Below are 27,854 nucleotides of genomic sequence, written 5' to 3'. Positions count from 1 at the left end.
TAAGTGTAGGGCCATGTTGAACTGGTGGGGGGCAGTGGGGCATCATTTTCTTCTCTTGAAAATGTTCATTTGAATGCACGGAGAAGCTGTGTTCATGGCTCAAGGAGCAGTGAGTAATGTGAACACATGGAAATGCACTTTTGGCGTTTTCATGGCTGGAGGCACACAGTGCAGTTGCTAACTCAATGGGATATAGAGGAATGCATCATCTGTGCAGTGAATACATCAGAACATCAGAAGGTTTTGATCAGAAACATTACTGGAGAATGTATTTGTACTTGGTTCAAACACAATATGTTTTGTAATACTACAATATATTCTGATATTATTTTTTGATTGACATTGCATGATCCAACCACATGTTTATAATGCACGCCAAACAATAGAATCCAGAATAATGTACACTAATCATTAACGACTGGACTCATTTGGAATAAAGTAAGAAGTCAATTGTAAAATGATACAAAAACAAACGATCAGATCTTAATAAACAGTCCATAAGAACTCCTGAACATGTTTTTGTTGTAACAAGCTTCAAAGATATCCAACTTAATGCTGCATTAATACAAAGTATACTAACAGGTGGGTACTTTTATGGACGAGCTCAAACCCTGTGTCTGAGTCTCTGTGTTCTCTCCTCTCCCTTTGCTTTCAGACTCACTTTAACTCTGTCCTGCCCAATGGATCTGAAGAACTTCCCTATGGATGTTCAGACCTGCATCATGCAGCTGGAGAGCTGTAAGTGCAGTAAAACCTTCAGGTTCAAAATTCCTTCTTTTAAATGTTTAACACTGAAAAGTGTCTTGTGTCAGAAATTGGCACACAGATTGTGTAGTGGTAAATACGCACAGGTAATCGGCAGATACACATTCCTTGGTAGTGGATTTTTTGTATACTTAACTAAAGAAGATCCACAGATGCATATCAGTGCACATCCTGCAGAGCAGCAGAGTACTGTATCTATGTATCATGTTTCCTAATGTGTTGTGTTTACTGTGCACCAGAGCACAAACAAAGCTTTGTATGCGAACCCATCTGAAGGCTGTTGCTTTTTTCCTTCTCCACCATTGCCTCCTCTTCTGGTTTGTTGTTCATCTCGTTGTTCATGGAATCCTGGTGGAGTCTAAACCACTCGATGGCGCATATCCAGTCTCTATGGGTTTGATGACAGGCTTCTATCTGTGAGCAGCAGGCATGATGGAATTGGTTTAAAATAAATCTTCTCACATCAATTTCCTACAAATAAACGATGTCACACATTGTTGATTAATAACTTATCCTCACTCAGCCTGTGCTCCAGCACCCCTGCTTCAGTTGTGATGGCTTCTCCTGTTCCTGCCGTCAGCATCTCCTCCACCTCACTGATGTGTCTGCTGGGATCTGTCTCTATGCCCACAGTCCCTGTTGGTGAAGAGCAGGAAGTCAAAGCCACAGGGACAGATGTGTGCACGCCACTGAGTGTTAGCAAGCTGCTAACTCCTATATGGAGCAGAGCTTGTACCCCTACAGACTGCACTGACACTCCTTCACAGAGAGGGACAGTGTGGATAAAGATGTGCAGACAATTACACATAGATATACATATGTTTGTTACCCCCCCCCCCGTTTTATTCATCCATACATTTTATCCTCCTCTTCCCCCTCGTGGATGCAGTATTAAAGCAGACACATTGCTGTATGTTTTTAAGGAAACACAGAGTCATGTTTAATGATGTAGATAGGGTTCTGATGACTAATTCATACTCGGTCCCATCAGGAGCATACCGTGGCCCCAGGGGACACATTGTTTGTCTTCATTGGTGGTTTATTCTGCTCCGGCCCACTGGCCACAGGCATTCCTGTACAGAGATCCAGCTCTGCTTTTTATATTTATATATGTATATATAGTGGATTATTTGGATGACTGTGTGGCTGTCTTCTCTGAGGAAACATAAAGACACGCACATACAGGCAGAGAGAGGGAGGGAGGGACGATGCTTGTTTCAGTGCTATACAAAGTGGCTCCATGCAGTGCAGAGTCTCAGGTGTTGTGGGTACGTTACATGGTGTTGGATTTGTACCCAGACTGCAGCAGTGATAGAGGAGGATTTCAGCTGCCGGGGCTGTGCTGTGAGTTGACTTTCAGAAACACTGCTCCGACCAGGGGCAACTGTGAGACTTAATAAGCAGAAGCTTGTGTTGGGCTGGGGGCAGGGTCTCCTCTGCTTACTCTCTTATTCGAAACTGCTATGCATGTTAAAAAAAGAAAAGCCTTTTCAGACACTTTGAGCTGAACATGTTGTGTGTGGCTGTAGGCTTGTACCAGCTGCTTTCTGCTTCGGCCTAAACACCCCACAGTTCACTGACTCAGTTTAATGGAGCATTCTGCTCTTCTCTGCACTGTGCTCCTCTTCACTCTGTTTCCCAAGTAGGGTCAGTGTGGTCAGAGTAGGGTAAGGCAGATCATACCGGTCCCCTGTGCGTCAAAACAACATCAGGAGGTTTTACCGTACAGCAGGCACCAACAGACTGTCAAGACTTCTAGCTGCCACACACTGAGCCTGTCCCTTCACAATGAGCATGTCCCCACACACTGTAGCTGTGAGCTGTCCTTTAAAGTTCTTTTGGACTTGTAAACACATGGTTTGTAAATGTGGTTTTGAGCTCTACTGAAATACATTTTGTGACATTCCAGATGAAATGTGAAACCCTGTTGGCCAATGAATAATACATTCTGCACTTACCCCCCCACTACTGCGTACATGCCAGTGCTTATGTTCAGTAGTCTTCTATCAATACTCTGATTTAGAGACGTCAACCATTGGTTTGGGAAATAGTGATTAAAGGCTTTGGCAATCAAGCAGATTTTGTGTAAATATGGATCTACAAGAACAAATGAAATAGAATATGTGCAGTTACAACGTGCAATGTGAAAGATGTGGGGGTTGTGCAGGACTGACAGTACTGAAGAAAACTTTGTGACTGAACTCGTTGGGGAAATGTTTACTGATGTAATAAATCAAGAAAGAAGCAGGGTCATTTTCTCATAGACTAAACAATGTGGGGGAGTGCTCAACTATCTAACATATAAAAAGAGGGACCAGCTCTGAGCCCCCAATGAGACTACCTGCTGAAGAGGAACTGAAAATAATTCAGCTAAAGCCTTTGTTATCAAGTCACATATCACTTAAATAGTTTGTATTCCAGGACCTTTGTGTTGAACAATGTTTTATTTGTTGATAACTGAATGCCCTGTGATCTGACTCTTTCAGTCGGCTACACCATGAACGACTTGATCTTTGAGTGGCAGGAGAATGGACCGGTCCAGGTGGCTGAAGGCCTGACACTGCCACAGTTCCTGCTCAAAGATGAATCAGACCTCCGATACTGCACCAAGCACTACAACACAGGTGACACACACACACTGCCACCAGCAGCATGACACACACACAATGTAAATTGCTTGCCTCATTTCTGCTGGGGTCAAGCCAAGACAACAAATCTAATCCAAAAGGAAGAAACTTCCAGACAGAGATTGTCTTTCCATTAATATGATCCGACCATATAGAAGACAAACAGTCTCAACAGGAATCCTGACCAATTGTTTGAGCCATACTGCTGTCTAATCATTTTACAGACCGAAGACCTGCAGTCGTCTTGTTAACACATCCAGAATATCCAAACTGGAGTGTGGGTGCAGCCTGTGTTGGTGCACCGGTCATTCAGCCATTAATGGCTTGTTTTTCTTCACAGCTTCAGAAAGGCATCATAAAGTTATATAATATAAATAAGCCAATATGATTTTAGCATGTCTCTGCTTTGTTGCAGGTAAATTTACTTGTATTGAAGTGCGGTTCCACCTGGAGCGTCAAATGGGCTACTACCTGATCCAGATGTACATCCCCTCCCTGCTGATTGTCATCCTGTCCTGGGTGTCCTTCTGGATCAACATGGATGCTGCCCCAGCCCGGGTGGCTCTGGGCATCACCACGGTGCTGACCATGACCACACAGAGCTCCGGCTCCAGGACCTCACTGCCTAAGGTCTGTCATTCTGTTCATCTGTCTCTATTAGTGTCCCCAATGTCCTCCCTCTGTCCCCACAAATGCAGGTTAGGGGTAAATGGCCAATAGGTATAAATGTTAGTCTGAATGGCTGTCTGTGTGTATTTGTCAGTGATATTCTGGCTCTGCTCTAGATCCCTGCAGTGAGGCAGAACAGATATACAGTGAGGGCGGCAGTGGCTCAGTCTGTAGGGACTTGGGTTTGAACCGAAGGGTCGTCGGTTCACGTCCCATTCAGACCAAAACAATACTGACTGTTGACTGGCAGCTGGAGAGGTGCCAGTTCAACTCCTGGGCCCTGCCGAGGTGCCCTTGAGCAAGGCACCAAACCCCCAACTGCTCCCTAGTGCCGGCGAGACTGGCAGCCTTCACTCTGGCACCTCTCCAGATGCATGTGTGCAACCTACACAGACTGTATAGTGTGTCAAACTGTGTGTGTACTAAACATGTGTGCACTTACCTGTGTGTTGTTAATGTATGCATGTGAAAACTGAGTTTCCCCCTAAGGGGATAAATAAAGGTTCATCTTGTTCTGCTGTAATCAAGGGGAAAACCTCAAGTGACTTAAAGACATCTTTTCCTTTGGGATTTCCAGCATGCAGCTAAAGTCTATTCATCAAGATACTGACCGGAAATATGAACAGTGTTTGTTTTTATAATCATGGAACTGTCACTACATTTGTTAGCTAGGCACATTTTAATTGACATATTCATCATATTTACAAGTGTCTTCATTTGGCCTGTGGATGGTACTACACTCTTTTATTAATGAGCATTTAGTCTGTTTACGGATGGGTCGGGATAAATCAGGGAGAGTTATCAGTGCCTCGGGGGCTTTACCAATATGTACATCATACCACACCCACTGTCTCCAGAACAGTGGAGGAAATCTTTCTTAACAATAATAATCCATATGACATCACTTATTCTGTGACAATAGGGCCAGTCTGACACACACACACACACAAACACACACACACACACACACACACACACACACACACACACACACACACACACACACACACACACACACACACACACACACACACACACACACACACACATACACACACACACACATACACACACACACACACACATACACACACACACACATACACACACACACACAAATGGTAAATACTTGTTTAACATTCCTTATCTTCCTCTGTAATGTCGTGCCTCTTTTATAGGGGTCGGGGGATGGAGGTAAAAGATAAATGGCAGGATTCTATGATGGACTGTTAACCGGTCTGTGCCTGTCCTAGCAAACACAGAAAACCTTCTGGACCTGCCTCCCTTTCATCACCAGCAGGTCTTTCATTCAAGTGATCAAGGAATAGGGAGTTCCTCAGGGTTGCATGGTTATTCTAGGTGTTTATCATACGTTTAAGGAAAGAGTGTCTCCTCAAGTATCATGTGTTTAAAGATACACAGTTCATGAAGTGAATTTTGTATCAAAGCAATGAAAAATGAATCCACAGATGAGTCCAGATATACTCCTACTGTGTGAGGAGTTTTGAAAAAGGGAATTCAGTGTTGAGAGAAACGGTGTATTCTTTGCTGTATTTAGAGTAATATAAATATAACCGTCAGCACATCCTGAGTGGTTTGAAGTAACAGGAAATGTTTATGTCTGAATAGCATCAGTTAGCTGTGGGCTGTTTGTTGTTGAGCATTTCTAGCATTGTTTTTACATTCTGATGAATCTGCGCCATGAAAAGACACACTGCATAGCTGCGAGCAGTTCCTGTCGTTACCAGAGGGCAGATTGTGTTCATCTGGGTCAAAGGGTACAACTCCCAGGCCTTTGGTGCAACATATACTCTGTGTGTGTGTGTGTGTGTGTGTGTGTGTGTGTGTGTGTGTGTGTGTGTGTGTGTGTGTGTGCGTGTGCGTGTGCGTGTGCGTGTGCGTGTGTGTGGAGCTGAATTATTCATAACCTCTCCTGAGACCTGACATTTTTCTCCATTTTTATTGGTGGATCTTTTTGTACGGGAGTGTGTGTTGATTACACACTTCCTGTATCTGTAAGGTGAGCGTGACAGAGTCCTGCTCTGGTATCTTGCTGTATGCGTGAGAAAGATCATAAATGGAGCACTGTGTTATGTAACCCTTATTAGCACATCCATCTCTCTCTCACATGCTACACACACCTCAACAACAAGGGTGTGTGTGTGTGTGTGTGTGTGTGTTTAGATGCTAGGAGGTTTCTCATGTTTCCAATGCTGAACAGAATTTTGCACTCCAGTATATAACAGATGTCTGAATGGGAAATGATTTCATGAAGTGATGAAGCAGCATCGTTTTGACACTACAAACAACAGTGCGTGTGTCTGTAACGTATTTAATGTGTGTATGTGTGTTGCAGGTCTCATATGTGAAGGCTATAGACATCTGGATGGCAGTGTGTCTCCTGTTTGTCTTCTCTGCACTGTTGGAGTACGCGGCCGTCAACTTTGTGTCAAGACAGCATAAAGAGCTGCTGCGCTTCAGACGGCCTCACAAGACAAACAAGAGCAAGGTAGAGAAAAAAACACACATGCACTGTGATGATGTTCTCACAGCGGACGTAATGCTGCCACCTCGTGGCGGCATGCAATTACAGGTTTCTACTGGCTTTAATGAGAGGATGAAAAACCAAGTGTCATTGAGTAATGTTGAAACAAACACCATCCCTGTTGCACAATACTAGATATGACGCGTCTGGGCATCAGGCTGTGCACGTCTGAGCCTCTCTTAGCGTATAAGTGCATGATACTGCATGGATATCACTGCTCTTTGGTTCACTGGTGTTGTTTCTCTGACAGAAGGACGAGTCTGTCACTGCATGCTGAGAAAGGATCTACTCCACATTCAGTCAACACGCTTACAGCAGTTAGGGGCAGCTGCAGATCTCTCCATCTGTTTCAGAGTGGACACACAGACATGTTAGAAAAGTGTGGTACAGTTACATTGTATAAAGAGGTGCCGTTTAAAAAGAAACACCCAAACACTGAGGGAAGCCTTTTGATGAAGCACTCTGAATGATTAGTAACATGTGTAAACAACCAGATGATAGGTTGACTGAATGATGGAGCCCCCCCCCCCCCCCCCCCATGTCTCGAGACCTTTTGTTTCTCCTGTGTGTTTCTGTGTGTTGATCACTGGTGTGCATGCTGTCCTGGTAGAGCAGTGCAGTTGATCCTGAGGAGCTAGCTGACTCCCTGCACCATGTTAATGCTGACAACGGCCTCAAAGCTACCAACCCCCCCTATGGATCTATGAGCAACATCTACACCAGCAACCACAGGGTAATGTGTGTGTGTGTGTGTGTGTGTGTGTGTGTGTGTGTGTGTGTGTGTGTGTGTGTGTGTGTGTGTGTGTGTGTGTGTGTGTGTGTGTTTGCATGTATTTCAGCATGTTTCATTTGCATGTTGCAGCCAATGTGTTGTTGCACCCCCCCGGTCAGTTTGCTGGTGTAGTGGAGACCTGGACAGAACATTCAGGGATGATTTTTATAAACTAAGGAAAGAGACACAGTTTCTGGGATTTATTTTTCTGAGCAATCAAATGTTCCAGTTAGACCGCCGCAGTATGAGGGTCCATCTGGTCTCAAATACAGAGCTTAAATTGTGACTTAGGGCCTGAATCATACATACAGAAAGCAGGAGATCAGTGTAACCCATTAGTAGGGCCTGGCTCAAGGGCCCATCCGTGGTCCCTGAAGTGAGTATTAATATCTGCTGTGGAACCCTCCTCCTACAGGAAGGGGAAGTGAATGAGAGCAGACTGACCTCCACTCCAAGCAACAGCAAGGGCGTGAAGTCCAGCACCAACAACACTGTGACTGCATTGAACACCCCCGCAGCCACGGCAAACCCTACCCAGAATCCACCTGGAGCCGCAGCAGGTGGAGGGAGCAGAAGCATTGAAGAGATGAGGAAGTTATTCATCGACAGAGCCAAGAAGATTGACACGGTGTCGAGGGCCGGCTTCCCTCTGGCCTTCCTCTTCTTCAACATATTCTACTGGGTCCTTTATAAGATCCTGCGGCGCGAAGATGTACATAAGAGATAAGGAAAGGGCAGAGATTATAAATAAACAGTATGTGTGCTCACACACACACTCACACACACATCCTTGTACCTCTATGCATATGAGGACACATTGTTAACTACCTTTTATTCCCTGTTCCTTAACCCTGACCTTGACAACCATTCAGTACGACTTCTGAACGTCCTTATTGTGAGGCAGTAAAACGTATACCAGCTGTCCAGTGTGCTCAAACTGACTGAGAGAAAACCTGATCCCCCCTGTCTGAATATCAGAATCAGAATACCTTTAATAGTCCCACAGAGGGAAAATTTGCATTATTACAGCAGAAAGAGCCAAAGACAGCTTAATGTTACACCAAGGTACTAAAAAAAAAGAGCCAGTTTAAATTCACAAGTTCAATCTATCGCCCAACCTAACTCACTCACAATCCTCTCCAATCATGTCCACATCAGCAAACTGCAGAGGAACGGAAGAATTGAAAATAAGCAAGAGGCGAAGAATTCATGCACTGATGAATGAGTGATGAGGTGGCAAAAAAACTAACTAGAAATCATGTGACAGTGGGGTACAAACAGAGAGCCTTAAACCAGCATTATGGGACATGGTATAGCTGGTCCTTTTTAAAACAGATCCTCATCCTTCAGCACCTGTCTTCAGGTTCCAGCAGGTGGGATTCTTCCTGAGCACCCAGTGTTTGCCGCTCTTTGCCATGCCTCTTGTTTATGGAATGGTAAAACGTGTGTATTTATAGAAATAGTAAGGACATGTAGTGCAGCTGTGTGACTGGAGGAAAGGATGCGTGTGGCCACTTGGAAAACAGTGGAGAACTGATAAATATCATTCAAATGTTACTTTCAATACAAAGTGTACATTTGCATTCAGTGGCATTCTCCACACATTTCTGAGTCAGTTCTCACAGGGTCCTGTATCAGATTTCATGTGTGTGTTGGCTTGCACACTTGCAGCATTTCACACAGTGGCTTATGCTTTCAGAGGTGTGAAGTGTGATCAGAAGCTACACACACCAGGTAATAAAACTGGTCTCTACTAAGCCTTAAGACAAATCATCAAAAAGACAACGTGACCAGCCTATACATATACATGGAACTATCGGCAGCTTCACGTAGAAGAACGTAAAAGAATCAAAGAATACAAAGTGTTTTTATTCAGGAGTTGTTTGGATGAAAGTTTCCTTTAGCTTTCTGATGCTGATCAACAGGCAGTGTTTTTACTCTACACCAAAACCTCACTTCCCGTTTAAGAGTACAACTAAGTGTTTGACCTGAAGATGCTTCCTGAACTCATGTTAGTGTATATGTTTTTATCAAATGTCCACTTCTTTATTCTGACGTTATTACTGATACCTCAAACACTGTGCCAGAGACCAAAACCCCCTGAGAGAGGACATGACTCCTGTGCTCCTTCACACAGCAAACCCAAGCTCCAGATATGGAAGATCACAAGCATGACAATCACAAGGATCAGCTGTGAAAACGAGTGCAGATAGAGAAGACTCCTCCAAGAAATGTGAGCATAAGGAACAGCAAGAGCGCACACACACACACACACACACGAGTTACACACTTTTTTGTCCACTTGTGTCTTACAGCTCAGCGGCCCCTCACGTTCAGCCTCACCTGAATCTCTCAGCAGCCTCACACACAGCTGCAACCATCAGAGCCACACTGCACATGTATTCATGCTATCAGACGGGGGAGTGCTGACTGCTGCTGCCACTCCTGTGTTTCCAGTTCTCACTCGTATCACACACAGCTTCTTCAAAGCCCTTCAGAGTTTCCAACCTGTTCAGAGTCCCTGAGAGAGACAGGCTAAAGAATGTGACTCTAAAGATGTGTTCATTAAACTGACCTCATTTAACACGAAGAATATTCCATGTGCCAGCGTAGAAACCTGTGTAAAGGGCAGTGCAGGAAATGTTAGCATGAGGAAGGACATGTGAGTTTGGGGTGCAAAGTGTCCCACAAAAGTCAATATGGGTCTGCTATTGGTGGGATTGAAAATAACTTGTATACAATCTCTCTGCTGTTATACAATCTGATCGAGTCTGTTGCCAAACTATTGTTGCTTTTTGAAATGTTGACCTCAGAGTACACACTCTTTCTTGGAATTTCATTGTGTTTCTAGGAAACAACTTGGCTCTGACTTTAATTCCTGTCAGCTGTTAACATCAGCCCATACTGCAACTCCAACGGCTGGTGTTGGAGAGTGGAGGCTCTGCTCAGCGCTCTGGGCTTCTGGATTCTAATGAGGAAGCCATGAGTGCTTTACATCGATTCCACACACATTAGTGAGCCCATTTCCTACAAACCATCACCTTTCCTGCCAGCTCTCTCTAGCACACTGTAGAACTGTAGCTGTTCAGGGACTGCAGAGTGTGGTACTTGCTGGAGATCGTGATGATGAGACGGTGAAGGTCAGCTTTTCTTGTAGAGACAGTTGATGTTCTTTAGGGAAATCCATGGAGCATGTTCACTGCCTCCATTCAGCGATGTGCAGGCTGTAGTGAAGCATTCAAAACGTGTCGGCTAAGATATGCCACACAGTCCTGTATGCATCATTGAAACTCCTCCTGCGTGACAGAAGTAATTACAGTCACGCATTGGGTTCCTTTTGCATAGTGTGCATGATCCAGGTCTGCATGTCCCTGAAGCCCTCACAGACCTGAGGGCTGTTGAACAGAGGGCTGGACCTGCAGATCAGGGAGCAGAGGTTCCTCTGGGACTGAACTCAGAACTCTAAAGGAGTATTCTGGTGTTTTTGCATGATTTAACTTATTTACTATTTCACATGCACTCATCATTACTGATGTTTTCAAAACCGAACTAGGGTGTTATATTGTTTATGTCCTGCTCCATCTTCCTGAAAGTCAGTCATCATGCAATATTAACATTTCAAAGAACAAAAGCAGGCATAATGTTCACTGTCTAGAGAGTTAGTGTCATTTAACACGATGAAGCAGCATATATTGCTACAGCATCTTTTAAAGTGGTTATCATTTTTGTAAAGCACACCTGGATTCTCCCAAAAGGACTGACAGACAACATGTTAGAGATAAATGATTGACTGTTCCCAGGCAAGCAGAGCTTCCCACACAAACATTTGCATCATTTCAATGAAAACAACTTCTTGCTGTTTTCCTTCATTGAGACATTTCTGTATAAATAATTTGTATAGTTTTAAATAGATACAAATCAGTTTGTGCCTGGCAGGAGAACACGCTCTGGTGGTGGCAGCTCGTGCCTCGTGAACCTGTAGATAGTTCTAATAAAGCAGAAGAAGAGAAACCATGTTTCCCAGGGGCCTCGCGGACTCTGATGTCACACACACATCCTCTCTAACAGGCTCTGATGCTTCCTGCAGACCTGTCAATCACTGACCGCACTCTGACACAGGAAACAAAGTCACTGAACATGTATGCTGTAATTCAAAGATTACTAGTTTTCTATAAAAAGAAACATTTTGAATTATATTTAATATTATATCAGTCGTTGTGGACAGTGAGTCTGATTTAGTGTTTTGCACCTGTTTGGGGGGAGATGCTTTCCTTCTGTTTTTAAAAAGGCAGTGAAGTGCTGGAGCCAGACATCTCACTCAGCTGTGGGAAGAAAGTATCACATTTCACAGGGTGTGACATGGCTTTAGAATTGAACGTGAGTTGTGTTTATGCTTGTATCGTTGTGAAAGTGTGTGGATTTGTGGAGAGTATTTAGTGTAATGAGGTCTGCCATGACAGGCCCCTCAGCACGAGGCTCTCAGGACTTTCATGTGAGAGGTGGATTTCAAACTGATTTTTAACAAAATGTCTTTTGTTGTTGTAAGTTTTCTGTCAGAATTAAACCTTTGCAAACATCCAATAAGTCATTACATGCTGGCTGCCTGTGTATCGCTGTGATGCTTCTGGGTTTAATGGTAGACAACAAGAGCACAGAGGCGAGAGCTCACGCTACTTTTGTAAAATAATTTGTGCATATTTTACATAGTTCTATTTCATTCCATTGTATTTTGATTAAAATAAACTTGGTAACCACTTCTTAAAGTGGACTGTCTGTGTCGTTCCTGTATGCATCCCTCACTGTTAATACGTTGCATGGATCAGTTGTCTCATGGCGGAGTGGGTGGGACAGCGGGTCCAGCAGGACATTTCTCTACAATTCAGAGGTAAGTGGTGTACTTTTATTCCACTACCTTTATTTAATCCCTTTAGTTTCTTTACAGATCTGGATTAATGATGGTAAATATAATCAGCCCTTAAATCAGACTGTAGTTCACCTGGAGTAAATCCAGCAGCTACCCTGCAGTATACAAAGCCATTCAAACTAGCTGCACCTTTACCAGCTCTGAGAACACTTTAATGATCAATAATTATAAAACATATCAGAGATATTATTCTGAAATGGACCAATCAAACAATGACTACTTTTACTGTCGCTACTTTAAGTACATTTAGATGAGAATACTTTCTACTTTCACTGGAGGAACATTTAGAATACTTTTACTGTGACAGAGTATTCCTACACTCTGGTACTTCTACTTTACTCAAGTACAAGATCTGACTACTTCTACTTTTACTCAAGTACAAGACCTGAGTACTTCTACTATTACTCAAGTACAAGATCTGAGTACTTCTACTTTTACTCAAGTACAAGATCTGAGTACTTCTACTTTTACTCAAGTACAAGATCTGAGTACTTCTACTTTTACTCAAGTACAAGATCTGAGTACTTCTACTTTACTCAAGTACAAGATCTGAGTACTTCTACTTTACTCAAGTACAAGATCTGAGTACTTCTACTTTACTCAAGTACAAGACCCGAGTACTTCTGCTTTTACTCAAGTACAAGACCTGAGTACTTATACTTTACTCAAGTACAAGATCTGAGTACTTCTACTTTACTCAAGTACAAGATCTGAGTACTTATACTTTTACTCAAGTACAAGATCTGAGTACTTCTACTTTACTCAAGTACAAGATCTGAGTACTTCTGCTTTTACTCAAGTACAAGATCTGAGTACTTCTACTTTACTCAAGTACACGATCTGAGTACTTCTACTTTTACTCAAGTACAAGATCTGAGTACTTCTACTTTACTTTACCATCCCTGTAATGTGATTGGCCTCCACATTAATTGAACTGTGATTGGCCAAGTCAACGAGTCTGAAACTGTTAGATACCTCAGTGTTATTAAAGTGTAAATGAATAGTGTATGCAGGAATGCTCTGCTCTACACGGACTGTGCAGCTGGTCAACACCCCAGGACTACGATGGAAACCAGAACCTTTCCATACAGAAATCTGTCCCAATGCCAGTCTCTCGAGATCAGCTAAGCTGCAGCTAGTTAGCATGCCTGGCTAACTAGCTTTGTACACATGGTATGTGCAGAGGATCAGTGTGTGGGGTAATGTGTGTGCTCTGCTGCTCTAACATTAATGCTCCAGCTAACACAGACTCACTTTTGAATTTGCTTTCACATCAATTTCTATTTTCTAACGCATTAAAAAAGGAGGTTAGGACTAGTATGAGCCTAGTGTGAGTTAACTATCCAGAAGTGCTGCAAGAAAAAATGATTGGAAAGCAACATTGGGAAGTGCACCCTGGGAGTAGAGGCTTGGTGATTCATGTAGTGCAGTACGTGTTGGAATGTGACCCGTGTTGCTATTAATGGATAAAACATAACATTATTTTTGTAAATTGTTGGCTTGTGATTTTCAAAGCAAAGTAATCTGGTTTCAAAAGGATTTGTTGACACTCCCTGCATCCTGACAACAGTCAGTAAATCAAAGGCTCCAAACAAGGAAGAACATCTAAGAGCTTTGACAGGCTGACACAGCAGCTGTCAATCATCTTTCAATGCTGCTGAAGTTCTAAAGTTGCATTCTTATGAAATAAATAAAACCCAATCCAAAATGTTGTGGTGGGAGGGGGTGAGTGCTCTCCTGCAGCCCCCCTTAAGAAAATCATATTAGAATATTATATATTATAATTATGGCTGTGGTTTGTATTGTTGTATTTCCTCCAGGCCTACAGTTTATAATAATGATAGTATATATATTTATATATATATATATATATATATTTATATTCTATTCACTGCTCATGTTGCACTACTGTTTAGTTTTATTAATCAGTTCTATTTTTATTGTATTATTATTTTGTCCTATGTCCTTTTATAATATGTTGCACTGTTAGAGGAGCTCGGGACCTCAGATTTTCATTGACATAACTGTAGCTACTGTGCATATGATAATAAAAACCCTTGAACCTTGAGTAATGTGTGAGTGCACGTTTGCCAGCAGCAGTGTTCCAGTTCGACAGCAGCGTCTGGAAAATGTGTGTTTGAGAAAGAGACACACACCCTGCGCTTCCTTCTTGGTTCTGCGGAGGATAGAACATGTATAAACTGTATGGAATAATATCATAAGAGGGGCTCTGCCATTTGGAACCTTATTAGCGATGACTCGCTGAAGGGGGGGGGGGGCATCTTCAGAATCCTGCCCAAAAAGCAGGAAGGATGTAAGATAAGGATGAGGAGGGAAGGAAGGGTGTGAAGGATGAGGAGGGATGTGTAAGGATGTTCCCGAATCTGAATCAGATTTTCACCACAGCGTCTGTCTTTCCAGCTCTGTTTGGTCCCATGAGTCTCAGTACAGAGCGAACATGCAGAGACCTGAACCTCTGTGTGACTGAAGCGTGTTGCATGTTGTGTAACAGCAATTACAGAAACCTCACAAAGAGAGAGACTTACAGCGGTTCCAGGTTCTCTTTTTCATGTCAGCAAACATATTCTTGTATAAACAGTGGCGTGTAGAGCTCAGGTGAAACAGGAGAGGCAGGGAGGAGCTGCAGGAGCAGGAGGAGGAGCAGGAGGACAGGTACAACAAGCTGCAGGAAGCTGTAATTATTATCCCACAGAGTTTACTTAGCCTCTCTCACTCTCCCTCACACACAGAGCACTGTTTGTATAGACTGATAAGCAGAGGGGGGGGGGGGGGGGGGGGGGGGGGGAGGGAGGGAGGGATAACAGCCCAGCTAAGAGAGAGAAAACACACACAAGGGTGAGAAAGCCTGTGCATGCACACACTGAGAAGGACAGAAGAAGAGAAGAGCTTTAAGAAAGACAGAAAGCAGAGCAAGAACAGAGGGGGAGGTGAGTGAGAGACAGAGGGAGGAAGACGAAGAGTGAAGGACTGCTGGATCATGCCTCTGACAGGGAAGGTGGCTCTGGTGACCGGGGGGGCTCAGGGCATCGGGAGAGCCGTGGTTCAGTCCCTGCTGCAGAGCTCAGCCAAGGTCAGTGTGTCGCCGCTCTAGAAATGGACTGAAGCTCAGAGAACACACTCTGCTCAGTCACACTCTTCACACTTTAATCAGATGTTCAGCCCTTTGGAAGCTTTAAGAAACATTTTGTCTAATGATGTTTATTTTGACTGTAAGGCAAGCGTATTTATAGAGCACCTTTCAACACAAGACAATTCAAAGTGCTTTACAAAAATGAAAGACATTTAGAACATTTAGAAATACTGCAGCAGAAACACATGACAAAACAAAGATAATAAAATAAACATAAGGTATAATATACATGAATAAAAGTTACAATGCAGTGTGAGATATGAATCTTTACTATTATTCTAAAAGTTTCACTTCATCCGATCAGTTTGCAGAGCTGACTTCTGTCCTCTCCAGATAAACAACCTTTTTGACTGCTGGACTTTCTGCTTCAAAACTGACTGTTGTCCTTCTTTAATAGGTCAGCGTGTTGAAACACAGCCTGCGACGATGAGTCTGAAATAATAGAATATCAGGTTACATTATACACTGCATTAAATTGTGTTTATTGTGTTGTTTTGTGTGTAGATGAGCAAGTGGCGTTGTGACTGGGAGTTAAACCAACACTTTGCGTTGCAAAAGGGCTTTAAAAGAAGTTCATCTGTTTCTGAGAACGTCCGTCACACTGTGTCGGCTGCCGGCTATTTGTGTCCTCTAGGCTCACACGTGTCTAACCACAGACCTCACACAGCAGAGTTTGCAGAAGTGAGCCGTCCACTGTGCGACGTCCTTTATCGTGCTTCTTACTTCCTCAACCTCTGGTGTCTTTGAACTCTAAGCAGCTCCGTGTGACTAACAGAGTGCTCCTGCAGGTGGCTGTGGTGGACCTGAACAAGACATGTGGAGAGGAGAGCAAGGCACAGCTGGACGCCGAGTTCGGAGAGGGACACTGCATCTTTATTCCCTGTGATGTGTCCAATGGAGACACACTGAGAGGTAACACAACACTGCCCTGACATCACCCAAACTTCCAGAGATACACTCTAACAGGTTGAGTACTGAGAGCCACTCATCCTGAGCCGTCCTGCAGCCTGCAGGCGGTCGAACAGCTTCAGAACACGTTTCCTGTGGAGGTATGCGCTCTGAGGGGACAGCTGCAGTCAGCAGGTGTGCTCACTCAGGTGTGTGCCTCCAGCAGGCTGCAGTCACATGATGTTCATGTTTACTGCTGTGAACACACTTTACGCTCTATGTGTACAGAGGGTTGCTCCTCACTCACCTTCTCCTGTTCTGTGGGTGTCAGTGCTGCTGGGTGTGTGTGTGTGTGTGTGTGTGTGTGTGTGTGTGTGTGTGTGTGTGTGTGTGTGTGTGTGTGTGTGTGTGTGTGTGGGCGTGTGTGTGTGTGTGTGTGTGTGTGTGTGTGTGTGTGTGTGTGTGTGTGTGTGTGTGTGTGTGTGTGTGTGTGTGTGTGTGTGTGTGTGTGGGCGTGTCTGAGTAAGAAAGAGAAAAAGAAGATAATGAAAGTGTGTGAGTGAGAGAGTGAGGAACAAGGTTTCATTGTCTGTTCCTGAAAAAGCTAATCCCGCAGGCTAACGGCTGTTGATGTGGACACAGTGTGTGTGTGTGTGTGTGTGTGTGTGTGTGTGTGTGTGTGTGTGTGTGTGTGTGTGTGTGTGTGTGTGTGTGTGTGTGTGTGTGTGTGTGTATGTGTGTGTGTGTGTGTGTGTGTGTGTGTGTGTGTGTGTGTGTGTGTGTGCGTGTGTGTGTGTGCGTGCGTGCGTGCGTGTGGTAATTGCGGGGTGTGTGTGGAATGCAGCAGGTGATGACACATGCAGGTTTAACCACCTCAGCTTTCTGTTTATCAAACCACGTCTATGCTGATGGAGGAATAAACTACACACACACACACACACACACACACACACACACACACACACACACACACACACACACACACACACACACACACACACACACACACACACACACACACACACACACACACACACACACATACACACACAATGTTTATCCCCTCATCCACACAGTCTGTGTCTCACCTCTGTGGATATTAAACCAACATGTCTTCATTCAGTTCGGCATCATATACGAGGAACAAAACAGGGCCCCTGACCTCTGCAGTGAAGGGCCCCCTCCATGGGTCTTTCATACATTAGAAGTTGGGTAACCTTCACATGTGTCTGGTCCTGACGAGGCGGTCCTGTAGTGGGGGTAACTGATGTTTTACAGAACACTGTTTGGGAGGATGTGTGATGCTTGGATGGGATCAGGTCTGGAGCTGATATTTGTTGTCTGTTGTTTGTTTTTTGTTGTTTGTGTGTCAGATGCCTTCCAGAGCACCGTGGAGCAGTTTGGCCGTCTGGACATCGTTATCAACAACGCCGGCATCAACAACGAAAAGAACTGGGAGAAGACCATACAGGTGAACCTGGTAAGAGGAAGAGAAGAAGGCCTCTGTGTTCAGCCCTCCATCTGTGTATGTGTAAGGCTGTCTGTGGCCCTCAAGACCCTCCTTCGAGTGCAAGAGAGTAAGTAACATATTTAAAGTAGAAACCAATCAGTAAACCTGAGGCAAACCCCCCCAGCAGAGGATAGAAACATGTCTGTAGTGCCAGCCTTGCACCATGAAAAACACAGACATCATGCGATACTGATGATTGTATAAAACCCTTGTCCCTAAAAACCCAGTTCAGCCCCCCCAGAGTGATCAGCACCCCCCAAACAACCATGTCTCTACTCAGTAGAATCTCAGCAGGCAGTGGAAAAACCAAGTCAGCTCCATGCACTCTGATAACCCCATGACTCAAGGCAAACAGCAGAGGATCCACTGGAGCACTGAGGACCCCCCCCCCCCCCCCCCTGACTTCCACTACTGTCTTTTTAATGTACTAAGTTACATTACATTATTACTGTCTCTGAACTGTAATGCGTTACACTACTTTTGCGTTACTTTGAGTTACTTTCACCAAAATAACAGCTAAAGTATGGCTAGGCATTTTAAACTCATTGTACCTGCAGTGAAGGGGGTGTGGTATAACAGTTGTGTCGGCCCTTAAGGCTCCTGACCACTTATAAAAGGTGCAGTAAAGGCTGACCGCAAATCCAATATGTAACACTCTGCCATGAGTCTCTCAACTTCTCGGGGTTCAAGCAGCAGACCCAGAGAAAGTTACCTTCTGTTGCTTTGGCCTGCGCGCACTCCTGTCTTTCTCTTTTCTTTTCTCCGAGCCTGCAGCTCTGCATTGTGAGGGCAAAAGTAGAAGTACTCAGATCTTGTACTTGAGTAAAAGTAGAAGTACTCAGATCTTGTTCTTGAGTAAAAGTAGAAGTACTCAGATCTTGTACTTGAGTTAAGTAGAAGTACTCAGATCTTGTGCTTGAGTAAAAGTAGAAGTACTCAGATCTTGTACTTGAGTAAAGTACAAGTACTCAGATCTTGTACTTAAGTAAAGTAGAAGTACCAGAGTGTAGGAATACTCTGTCACAGTAAAAGTCCTGCATTCTAAATGTTCCTCCAGTGAAAGTAGAAAGTACTCTCCTCTAAATGTACTTAAAGTAGCGACAGTAAAAGTAGTCATTGTTTGATTGGTCCATTTCAGAATAATATCTCTGATATGTTTTATAATTATTGATCATTAAAGTGTTCTCAGAGCTGGTAAAGGTGCAGCTAGTTTGAATGGCTCTGTATACTGCAGGGTAGCTGCTGGATTCACTGCAGGTGAACTAAAGTCTGATTTAAGGGCTGATTATATTTACCATCATTAATACAGATCTGTAAAGAAACTAAAGGGATTAAATAAAGGTAGTGGAGTAAAAGTACACCATTTACCTCTGAGTTGTAGTGGAGTGGAAGTACAAAATAGCATAACATGTAAACACTTCAGTAAAGTAGAAGTATCTCAAAATTGTACTTAAGTACAGTATTTGAATAAATGTACTTAGTTACTTCCCCCCTCTGGAAACAGCACAGCCAGCCGGAATACAGACACTATCTCTGAAAATGTAAGAAATATTATCCAGCGAAAAAGTTTGTAACACGATGACTAAAAGTGTGGATCTAAAGGTCTGCACTGTGAGAGGAAACCTCCGGGCTCTATCTCATATTCCATCTGTCTCGTGTGAGCGTCTGGTTATATGATGCCCAGATCAGTGCTCCTCATTTTAGTCCTCAGATAAGTCGCTTTTTTATCAGGTTTTTGAAGTATCTTGGGAATGTGTAACCAGGACATCCGAATTTCTGAAACCCAGACACACTTATACAGTTTATGAGAAACCTGATAGCTAGATTGGGAACCCCCCCCCCCCCCCCCACTGAAAAGGAGCCTTGAGTGGCCTGAAATAGCTATGCCGACATATTTTATTATTCTCTGCTTTCAGAAATGAAACATGCAAACATTCATTAAGTGTACATCTACAGTCTGGTTTCCACAACATGAAGCTTACAGAGAGCGGAGCAAACACTCCAGCAGGAATATCTTTCCCGATCACATGGTCACATGACCTGGTTCCTGCAATGGGCGACACGTGCATGTAAAATGTTGTCTCCTCTTTTCTCTGCAGACCTCTGTGATTAAAGGGACCTATTTGGCACTGGAGCACATGAGTAAAGAGTACGGCAAGGAAGGAGGCATCATCATTAATGTATCCTCTATGGCAGGTAACACACGCACACACACTCACATACACACACACACACACACACACACACACACACACACACACACACACACACACACACACACACACACACACACACACACACACACACACACACACACACACACACACACACACACACACACACACACACACTCGCACACACCCCTGTTACTTTACACTAAAATACCAAATTCAAGGCTTCAAAACGGTGGTCCACAAACCAGTGTGTACTAGTGGACTGTCCTTTCTTATTTTAAAGTCCATTAGCCTCACACTGGCATTTTCAATGCAGGCGAAACGGACATATCGTCTTTTGAATCCACTTATTGTTCCTTTTTTAAATCCTGCTGCCTGCTTTACGCACAGTGCATCTCACCAGTAGGTTCAGGTGTGTTCTGATTCTGCAGCAGAGGTCTGTTCATTTCACACAGCTCCCTCTGAGAGCGTTCTACTGTCACATACTGTCTGTCTCTGATTCTTACATCCTTTTGAAAGGATATTTAATGCAAAAATGCTTTCTTTAAAGTTTTGCTAGCCTTTGCACATAAATTGATTCAAACAACCATCCTGGGCTCATGACATCAGTTTTTAGTTGAACTCTGGCTTACTTAAAATGCCAAATTTGGCTTTGCAAGAATCAAAAGCAAACAGGTGTAATGTGGAAGTGTTACATAACGTCCGTCCCTTTCGTCACCAGCTACTAGCTCTACTGTGTGCTCCTCACACTGGGGTCTGCTGCAGGTTCACTGAACACCATCACTGAATGACAACACCATTTAACTGGAAGTATAAATGTGGATTATGTAATCCTGAGTTCTGGGGAAGACAAACTGAAGGAGAACATGACTGGAGCCTGACCCTGTTGGATGGGAGCAAGGAAAATGTGCTTTCATTTCTCTCTGAGACAATAGCTGGGACCCTGCTGCACTGGAGCCGTTTGAGGTCTCAAATTACAGAGTCGAGAATATGAGTCACTTATGTGTTCTTTAATCGTCTGCAAGACATTTGAAATATATCAACTTTGAAGCTTCAGTGACACCTCAAAAAGAACAGACCTTCTCTCTCCCAGAGTGTGTGTTCTGGGGGGAAAAACACACCGTAACACGTGTGGGTGCAGACACACACCTGTACCCCCTGGATCATCATGCTGATTTGTTCAAAGATCTGTCCCATAGTGTGCCGCTGTGGAATCCTGAGTGGTGTGTGTGTGTGTGTGTGTGTGTGTGTGTGTGTGTGTGTGTGTGTGTGTGTGTGTGTGTGTGTGTGTGTGTGTGTGTGTGTGTGTGTGTGTGTGTGTGTGTGTGTGTGTGTGTGCTGTTCCTCATGAATGTTACCCTTCACTCTTAAAGATCATGTGATCTTTATGCAGCTCAGGAAATCAAGGCGAGCCCGCATCAGTCTGTGGTCGTTGCAGTCAAGCGTCCTTATCTCTCATGCTGCCCTGCATGCAGAATATGTGGCTCCACAGCTCGTGTTTCTGAGCTGCGGTTTGAACCATCAGGCTGGGTAGTCCTTTCTGTTAGCTAGTCTCGTACGCATTCTGAACTACACTACTGTCTCTGATGTTTGAGTTTGGGCCTGTCAAACTATAGACACAGACACAGATAAATAAGATCAAATGCCAGAGATGACAGAATAGTGAAACCAGACAGACAGAGGCTGTGTGCACAGGAGCGTCCCAGCTGCTAGCATCCATCACATCCACACCGCAGAGCCTCTCCTCCCACACACATCACTTCACTTTTTGAATTTCATTTGCAATCCGACGCGAAGGAGAAAAAATGTCTCAGACTTGAAATAAAAGCAATATAAGTTTAAATTCTCATCAATATTCTTGCACTGTAGTTTTGAATCGTACCTTCAAACAGCTGATGTGAAAGAAACCGAGCAGCCGACATCAGCTGAGATAAACCCGTCCGTACCTGCTTAGCACTTTTTGGTCTACTCCTGAGAATAAAATAATAGGCTCTAGCTGTTAAATGTTTCAGGTACTCACAGGTCACATCTGGAACTGGGCAGGTTGTGTACTGCCTGAAATGAGGAGGATGAAAGTGTGCACTCGGACTTCTTGGGGTAACTTAATGCTAAACTTTTGAATTTGGCGAAGTAAACAGCACGCTGCTTTATCTCATTTTGCTGCTAATAGAGATCTGGGAGCAGGTTGTTCTTGTGGTGTAAGTTGACTTTCATCTAGCTGAGTTTCCTGCAGTTCTGCCAGGCACATCAAACAGTTATTCTAATGTGGGATCACACATAACAGCCGCGGAACAAATTAAGAGCCCACAGCATTATCCCTTTCTCTTGTTTTATTATTTATAGGTATGTCTTTGAGTTAAATGATTTTAGTTTTTTTTTTCATTGTATTCTTTAAACTACTGACAATTTCTCAGTGTTGTGGGGTAACAGCCAGTGTGAAGCAGTGTGGCAGACGTCAGAGAGAGGTCAGAGGTCAGCAGACTGATGCTCTTAATGTTCGGTTGAGGTGTGCTGCAGCAGGCGCTGTTACCGCTGCTTCATGGTGTTTGGGCAGACGACATGTACATTAGTTGCTTACCACCCCCCCCGCCTTGTTTTGTTTTTTAATTTAATGTAATAGAAATTCAACTCCAAAGGAGTTATCAATACACCATATAGCTTTTAGATGTTATCTTTACTCTGGCACATTTCTTCCTTTCTCTATTTGAGAAGAATGAATTTGTTTGCATGTCCCTTGTTCAATAAAGACATAATAATTATACATGCATAATAGTAATTAGACGCACTTAAGCTGGGCTTTGTGAAGAATGAAGGTTGGTTCAACAAAATTCATCTGCATATAATTTGAGTTTCTGTATGTTCGAATAACATTCCAGAGGATGTTGTCGGTTATTGTAGAACACACCATCCAGATCTACAGGAGCCTCGAGCAGCAGCCGACACATAGGAATCGTGTTTCACTTATCTCCCCCCGATAACATCTTGTGTGTGTGTGTGTGTGTGTGTGTGTGTGTGTGTGTGTGTGTGTGTGTGTGTGTGTGTGTGTGTGTGTGTGTGTGTGTGTGTGTGTGTGTGTGTGTGTGTGTGTGTGTGTGTGTGTGTGTGTACTTCCCATTCCCATTACAAGCAGAGACTTGTCCAAACATGGTCAAGCATACTCCGAGCATATTGTTTTCTTGCATTCCACGTCGGCTCCCAGCCAGCGAGCCGGTTCAACTTTGAGAACAGGGTGAGATTGTTTTGGCCCTAAGAGTGCTAATCATTCCCTTCACCCGGCACCAGCTATCCTGAGGGAACCAGATGGTTCCAATACTCTTTCCCTCCGATATCCAGGAGGGACAACCAATATGAGGTCAGGACCCCTGTGGGCCTCCGGCAGAGTCTGCTCTGGTTGCTGGTGACATGTCTTCTCTTCTCTCTCCCTGTTCTGTATGATCCAGCCTTCCTGCACTCCCCTCATCAGCCTGTATACACTGCCACTAAACATGGAGTCATTGGCTTCACTAGAGCTATGGCGGTAAGACACACACACACACACACACACACACACACACACACACACACACACACACACACACACACACACACACACACACACACAGGTAATATGAAACTACTATTACAGCAGCTCCTCATGTATTGCAGGACGCGTCCTTGCAGGGCGATTACGGCGTCCGGATTAACGTCCTGTGTCCAGCCTTCGTGGACACTCCTCTGCTGCACTCAGTGGAACACGAGGACAACATGGGCAAGTTCGTCAAGTTTAAGGACGATTTCAAACGAAGTATGAGCAAGTTCGGAGTCTTACAGTAAGTTAACAAACACACGTGTCTCGGATGGTTAAACTATTCATTATATTTGATGTATGTTTATGTGTAATGATAATCACTGAATTTTTACTGAGACAGCAGGGGTTTAAAATGTCTTGGAGTCTTGGTCATTTTCAGTCTTGCCTGGTTGTTTTGATAAAATGACCCATCAGCACCGGGCATTTAGAACAAATATTTGATTAATGTCTGGTTTGCTCATGAGTCAATGAGAGTGGAGCTCAGGTCATTGAAGGACACACACTGAACATGCCCACAACATGTCAACTGCCCCCTGGTGGTGGGCTGCAGTATGTGGCTCACCGGCCCCCTGAGAACAAGGTACATGTCCAATCGTTTTATTCCCAAAATGGGCGATTGTTGTCTTTTGAGGTCTTTGTTATCACGCTGATGTGTTGCTGCTCATTAATCTGCTCAGTTTAAGCAGCTTGGTGAAGGATGTGAGCGTTTATCCTCTGCTGGCAGCTAACAGTGGACCGTCAGGTTGAAGTCAGACACATAAATGACGTTTCTGAAATATAAATTGTGAGTCTGTGCGATAGAACATTTGTCCCTTTGATCATAAATGTGTTTATGGAGATATGGTGCTTATGTGTGTGTCTTGCAGATGGCAGTTCCTGTTTTTCAGGATAGTGAAACTCTTTTTATTGAAGTTGTGAGGAAGTGCATGGTCTGTGGTGTGTATGCATGTAAAAACTGAAGAACGGAAACTGCATCAGCACAGCTCTGGTTTTGTATAAACTGTATAATGTAACTCCTTGTGGTTTTTAATGTGAGAAATGTGAATACAAGTATTTTGAATTCTGAGATGGATTATGGGTAATATGTTTTAGTCAGAGGACGTTCAGCACACTGATGAAGTGCTCTTTATTCCTAGGATTGTGTCTGTGAGCTGATGGTGATTCATTCTCTCCAAACAACTGCAGGGAAATGCACGCTCTCGAAGACTCAGCCTGTCTCTTACGGACTTCTGATTACATTCTTATTTCACACAAGTGGCCCAGAGTCCATTTGGCAGCTGAATGATACTTCATCTTCCTGTATTCTTTTGGAGCCTTTCTAAGAGACTGAAGCACAGCATGGTCAGAACTGCTCTGCCCTCAGGAGCCAGCAGAGAATCATCTGAGGGCTCATAACAGCTACTGATCAACTGTGAACATACCACAGGAACCTTCTTACACTGTGCAGCTCGCTCTCTCTCTCTCTCTCACGATGTCACGAGTTACTCATTATTTCCAGTGTGTATTTGTGTGTGTGTGTGTTCATGTTGTCTCTGTGTTTGTCTGCAGGCCTTCTCTGATCGCAGAGGGCATGATGAGGCTGATCATGGACTCCAGTCTGCATGGAGCAGTGATGAAGATCACATGCTCCAAGGGAATCCACTTCCACACCTATGAACCCATGTCTGCCTGAGCCCAGACGCACTGCCCTGATTCTTTGTCCATGTCCCCTAAGGGACTCACTCACTCAAACATGACAAAAAGATCTGGATGTGTTTGCAGTGAATGTGCTGACCTTCATTTGGATTTCTTCCAGATGTCACACATCTGTCTCAAGATGCACATCTGATGTCCCAGCTTATGCGTTGGTCAGAGTTTTAGCGTAGATGAAGAGGACAGAGCAGCTGTCTGTCTACAGTGACTGAATACTGCTCACTTTATGTTACTTTGATTTTATATTGTGAAATGTTAATAATGGCAATCTTTTTGTAATTTATATTTTTATTACAGTGTGTCAATAATAAATGATACAAATGAAATATATCTGTTGAATATTTCCACACTGCAGAAAATAGGGTTTCATCTTCACACACACACACACACACACACACACACACACACACACACACACACACACACACACACACACACACACACACACACACACACACACACACACACACACACACACACACACACACACAAACAACTGTAGCCTGGTCTGATGAGTCTCAATTTCTGCTGCGACATTCGGACTGTAGGGTCAGAATGGGGCGTAAACAGACTGAAAGCATGGATCCATCCTGACTTTCAGAGGTTCAGGGTGGTGGTGGGGGTGTAATGGGATGAGGGGTGTTTTGTTGGCATACTTTGGGCCCCTTAGGCAGGTCTGAAGGCAAAAGGGGGTTCAACCCGGTACTAGCAAGGTGTGGCACATGAAGTGGGCGGTGAGTGTAAATACACGTCGATATGGAATTGCGTAGCCAACTATCTACCTTATGGAGCAGTCATAGGAACAGGTGCAGGTTGAGGAGTGCGTATGAGTTGTTATGAGGGGGTCAAGCCTTGATTATTAAGCCTGATGCTACCGGGGAGGGTCCGAGGGGCTTAGTGCTGTGCCGAGGAGGGATGAGTCTGATGCTGAATCAGAATCATCAGAATCAGAAGTACTTTATTTATCCCAAACTGGGAAATTTTTGCATTGCAGCAGCGAAATACAAAGAAAAGCAAAACACATACAAATAATTAGACCTAAAAAATAAAGTAAAAATAAAGTAAAATGAAATATACAAATGTACAAAAAGTCAATAATAATATACATTCAAATCTGTGGACAATCACAGGAGCAGTTTGGGATGAAGTCTGTTTTCCTCTTTTTATGCACCTGCCCTGAAGTTCCAGATCATCTTGAGGTATTTTTATAAAGTGTTTTTCATGCTGAGTGCAGGGGGGATTGAACTGATCAGGAGCTTTTCTCCTTTGAGCACATACTGTACCAGATATCCACATGGTGGGGAGGGCCCAACAGCAGGCTATGTATAGAACAAATAAACGCTGAACTCTTTTTCTTCCTTATCTTTGACGTCTGTGTATGTTTGGAATGTTTGCTTGTATTCATCTTTTTGTCATGATCCTTGTTTTGTGTCTGTTTTCCTGTTTTATTTTGAAATGTTTTCCCTCCGTTGTCTCATGTGTAGTTTTACTTCCTGTCTTTTGGTTTTCCTTGTGTCTGATTGTTTCATTGTTGTCACCTGTTGCCCTTGTGTTTCTGCCTCCCCTCCCCAGCTGTGGCTTGTGTTGTGATTAGGGTCTTTGTATTTAGTCCTGCTTTCCCTTGTGTTCTCTGTCAGTTCGTTATCGTCTTTCATGTGTTCAAGTCAAGTGTTTTTCATGCCCTGGATTTGACCTAACTTTGTATTTTTGTAAAACAGCTTTGGAATAAAGCTCGCCTTATGTTTATACCCATACCTGCCTCCCTTTTTGCTGCACTTGGGCCCTATTTCCCCAAACCCTGACACTTGTTTTGCCTTTTTATGCTTTAGGAATCAAATCAGCATTGATGTTAAGCTGTTTGGTCACAAAACTATCAGTAATATCAATGTGTTGTTCAGCAGTGACAGTGAAAAATGTGTTACATCTTCTTAATGTATTTTAGAATCAAGAAAAAGTCTTTATGAAGCACACAAAAAAAACACCAAAGTGCTGTACAGAGAAGGGCCGGTAGCTAACACAACATTTATCACAAACAAAACACACGTAAACTTCAACAGACACAACAGACACACGGGCTGTGTACACGGGAACACATCTGCCACTCGGAGAGGATTCAGAGTATGGACTGATCAGAGTGGACTGGGGGGCCTTTATTCTGTTTTCTTTCCAGCACCCAGCTTAGGCAGTGATACAGCTTGCAGCTCTGCAACAAGCTTGGAGTTTGCAGCTTGTAGTTTCTCCATGAAACAGATGTTCAGCCTTCTATTGTGCTAGTTTGACGTTTGAGTTCCCAGGATTCTCAGCAGGACATTGCACTTCATGATGTTTCACAACATTTATTTCACATTTCTGCAATTTCTCAGTAAGTTAACCGTCCTCCTCCTCATCTTGTGTTTTCTGCATGAAATCATGGATCATTTACTGGTGTAGCATTAGAGTTTTATTTGTTTTACTATCTACATGTCATTCTGCTGTATCATCAATATGTGCAACACAAGTCCAAGTCTGACATACATGTGCAGAGGTTTATCTAAGTATGTTCTTCTCTTTTTTTTTTACAACAATAGAA

General features: G+C 43.6%; 2 protein-coding genes across 6 annotated transcripts in view; both read left to right on the top strand.

Annotated features, from left to right (window-relative positions):
- The window catches only part of glra3 (glycine receptor, alpha 3), a 68,923-nt gene extending 56,797 nt beyond the window's left edge, over nt 1–12,126 (top strand). Inside the window, exons 5-12 of one of the 4 annotated variants that reach the window (XR_010165772.1) lie at nt 656–738; nt 3,252–3,389; nt 3,808–4,022; nt 6,418–6,570; nt 7,217–7,339; nt 7,794–8,132; nt 9,516–9,611; nt 9,694–12,126. Coding sequence is in view for 2 of the 4 variants with exons in the window: in XM_063882718.1 (XP_063738788.1) it covers nt 656–738; nt 3,252–3,389; nt 3,808–4,022; nt 6,418–6,570; nt 7,217–7,339; nt 7,794–8,105 (1,024 nt within the window). In the remaining 2 variants the exon portion in view is untranslated. Of the gene's footprint in view, nt 1–655; nt 739–3,251; nt 3,390–3,807; nt 4,023–6,417; nt 6,571–7,216; nt 7,340–7,793 lie in introns of all 4 variants that reach the window. The other 3 variants (XR_010165771.1, XM_063882718.1, XM_063882719.1) reach the window with 3 other exon arrangements.
- Nucleotides 12,127–15,127: 3,001 nt separating this feature from the next.
- On the top strand, nt 15,128–25,611 carry hpgd (15-hydroxyprostaglandin dehydrogenase). Of its 2 annotated transcripts, none has more exons than XM_063884026.1 (7): nt 15,128–15,393; nt 16,242–16,365; nt 17,715–17,821; nt 19,951–20,047; nt 23,466–23,542; nt 23,671–23,834; nt 24,730–25,611. In XM_063884026.1, exons 1-7 carry the CDS (start codon nt 15,301–15,303, stop codon nt 24,746–24,748), a joined length of 681 nt encoding a protein of 226 aa, XP_063740096.1. In that variant the 5' UTR covers nt 15,128–15,300; the 3' UTR covers nt 24,749–25,611. The 2 variants fall into 2 exon arrangements, with proteins under 2 accessions (XP_063740096.1, XP_063740095.1); XM_063884025.1 differs by having other exon boundaries at nt 15,131–15,393; nt 25,142–25,611.
- The last annotated feature ends 2,243 nt before the right edge of the window (nt 25,612–27,854 follow it).

The sequence above is a fragment of the Eleginops maclovinus genome, chromosome 5 (assembly GCF_036324505.1).
Source record: "Eleginops maclovinus isolate JMC-PN-2008 ecotype Puerto Natales chromosome 5, JC_Emac_rtc_rv5, whole genome shotgun sequence".
Classification (NCBI taxonomy): Eukaryota; Metazoa; Chordata; class Actinopteri; order Perciformes; family Eleginopidae; genus Eleginops; species Eleginops maclovinus.
Note: the sequence above shows the minus strand (reverse complement) of the source record. Positions and strands in the feature narration are given on the sequence as shown.

What these genes read in the sequence shown, in the direction of transcription:
- hpgd (XM_063884025.1), top strand. Translation starts at nt 15,301, where the DNA reads ATGCCTCTGACAGGGAAGGTGGCTCTGGTGACCGGGGGGGCTCAGGGC. An exon ending in TGCTGCAGAGCTCAGCCAAG is followed by an intron (nt 15,394 to 16,241) that starts GTCAGTGTGTCG and finishes GTGCTCCTGCAG; the next exon opens with GTGGCTGTGGTGGACCTGAA. An exon ending in CAATGGAGACACACTGAGAG is followed by an intron (nt 16,366 to 17,714) that starts GTAACACAACAC and finishes TTTGTGTGTCAG; the next exon opens with ATGCCTTCCAGAGCACCGTG.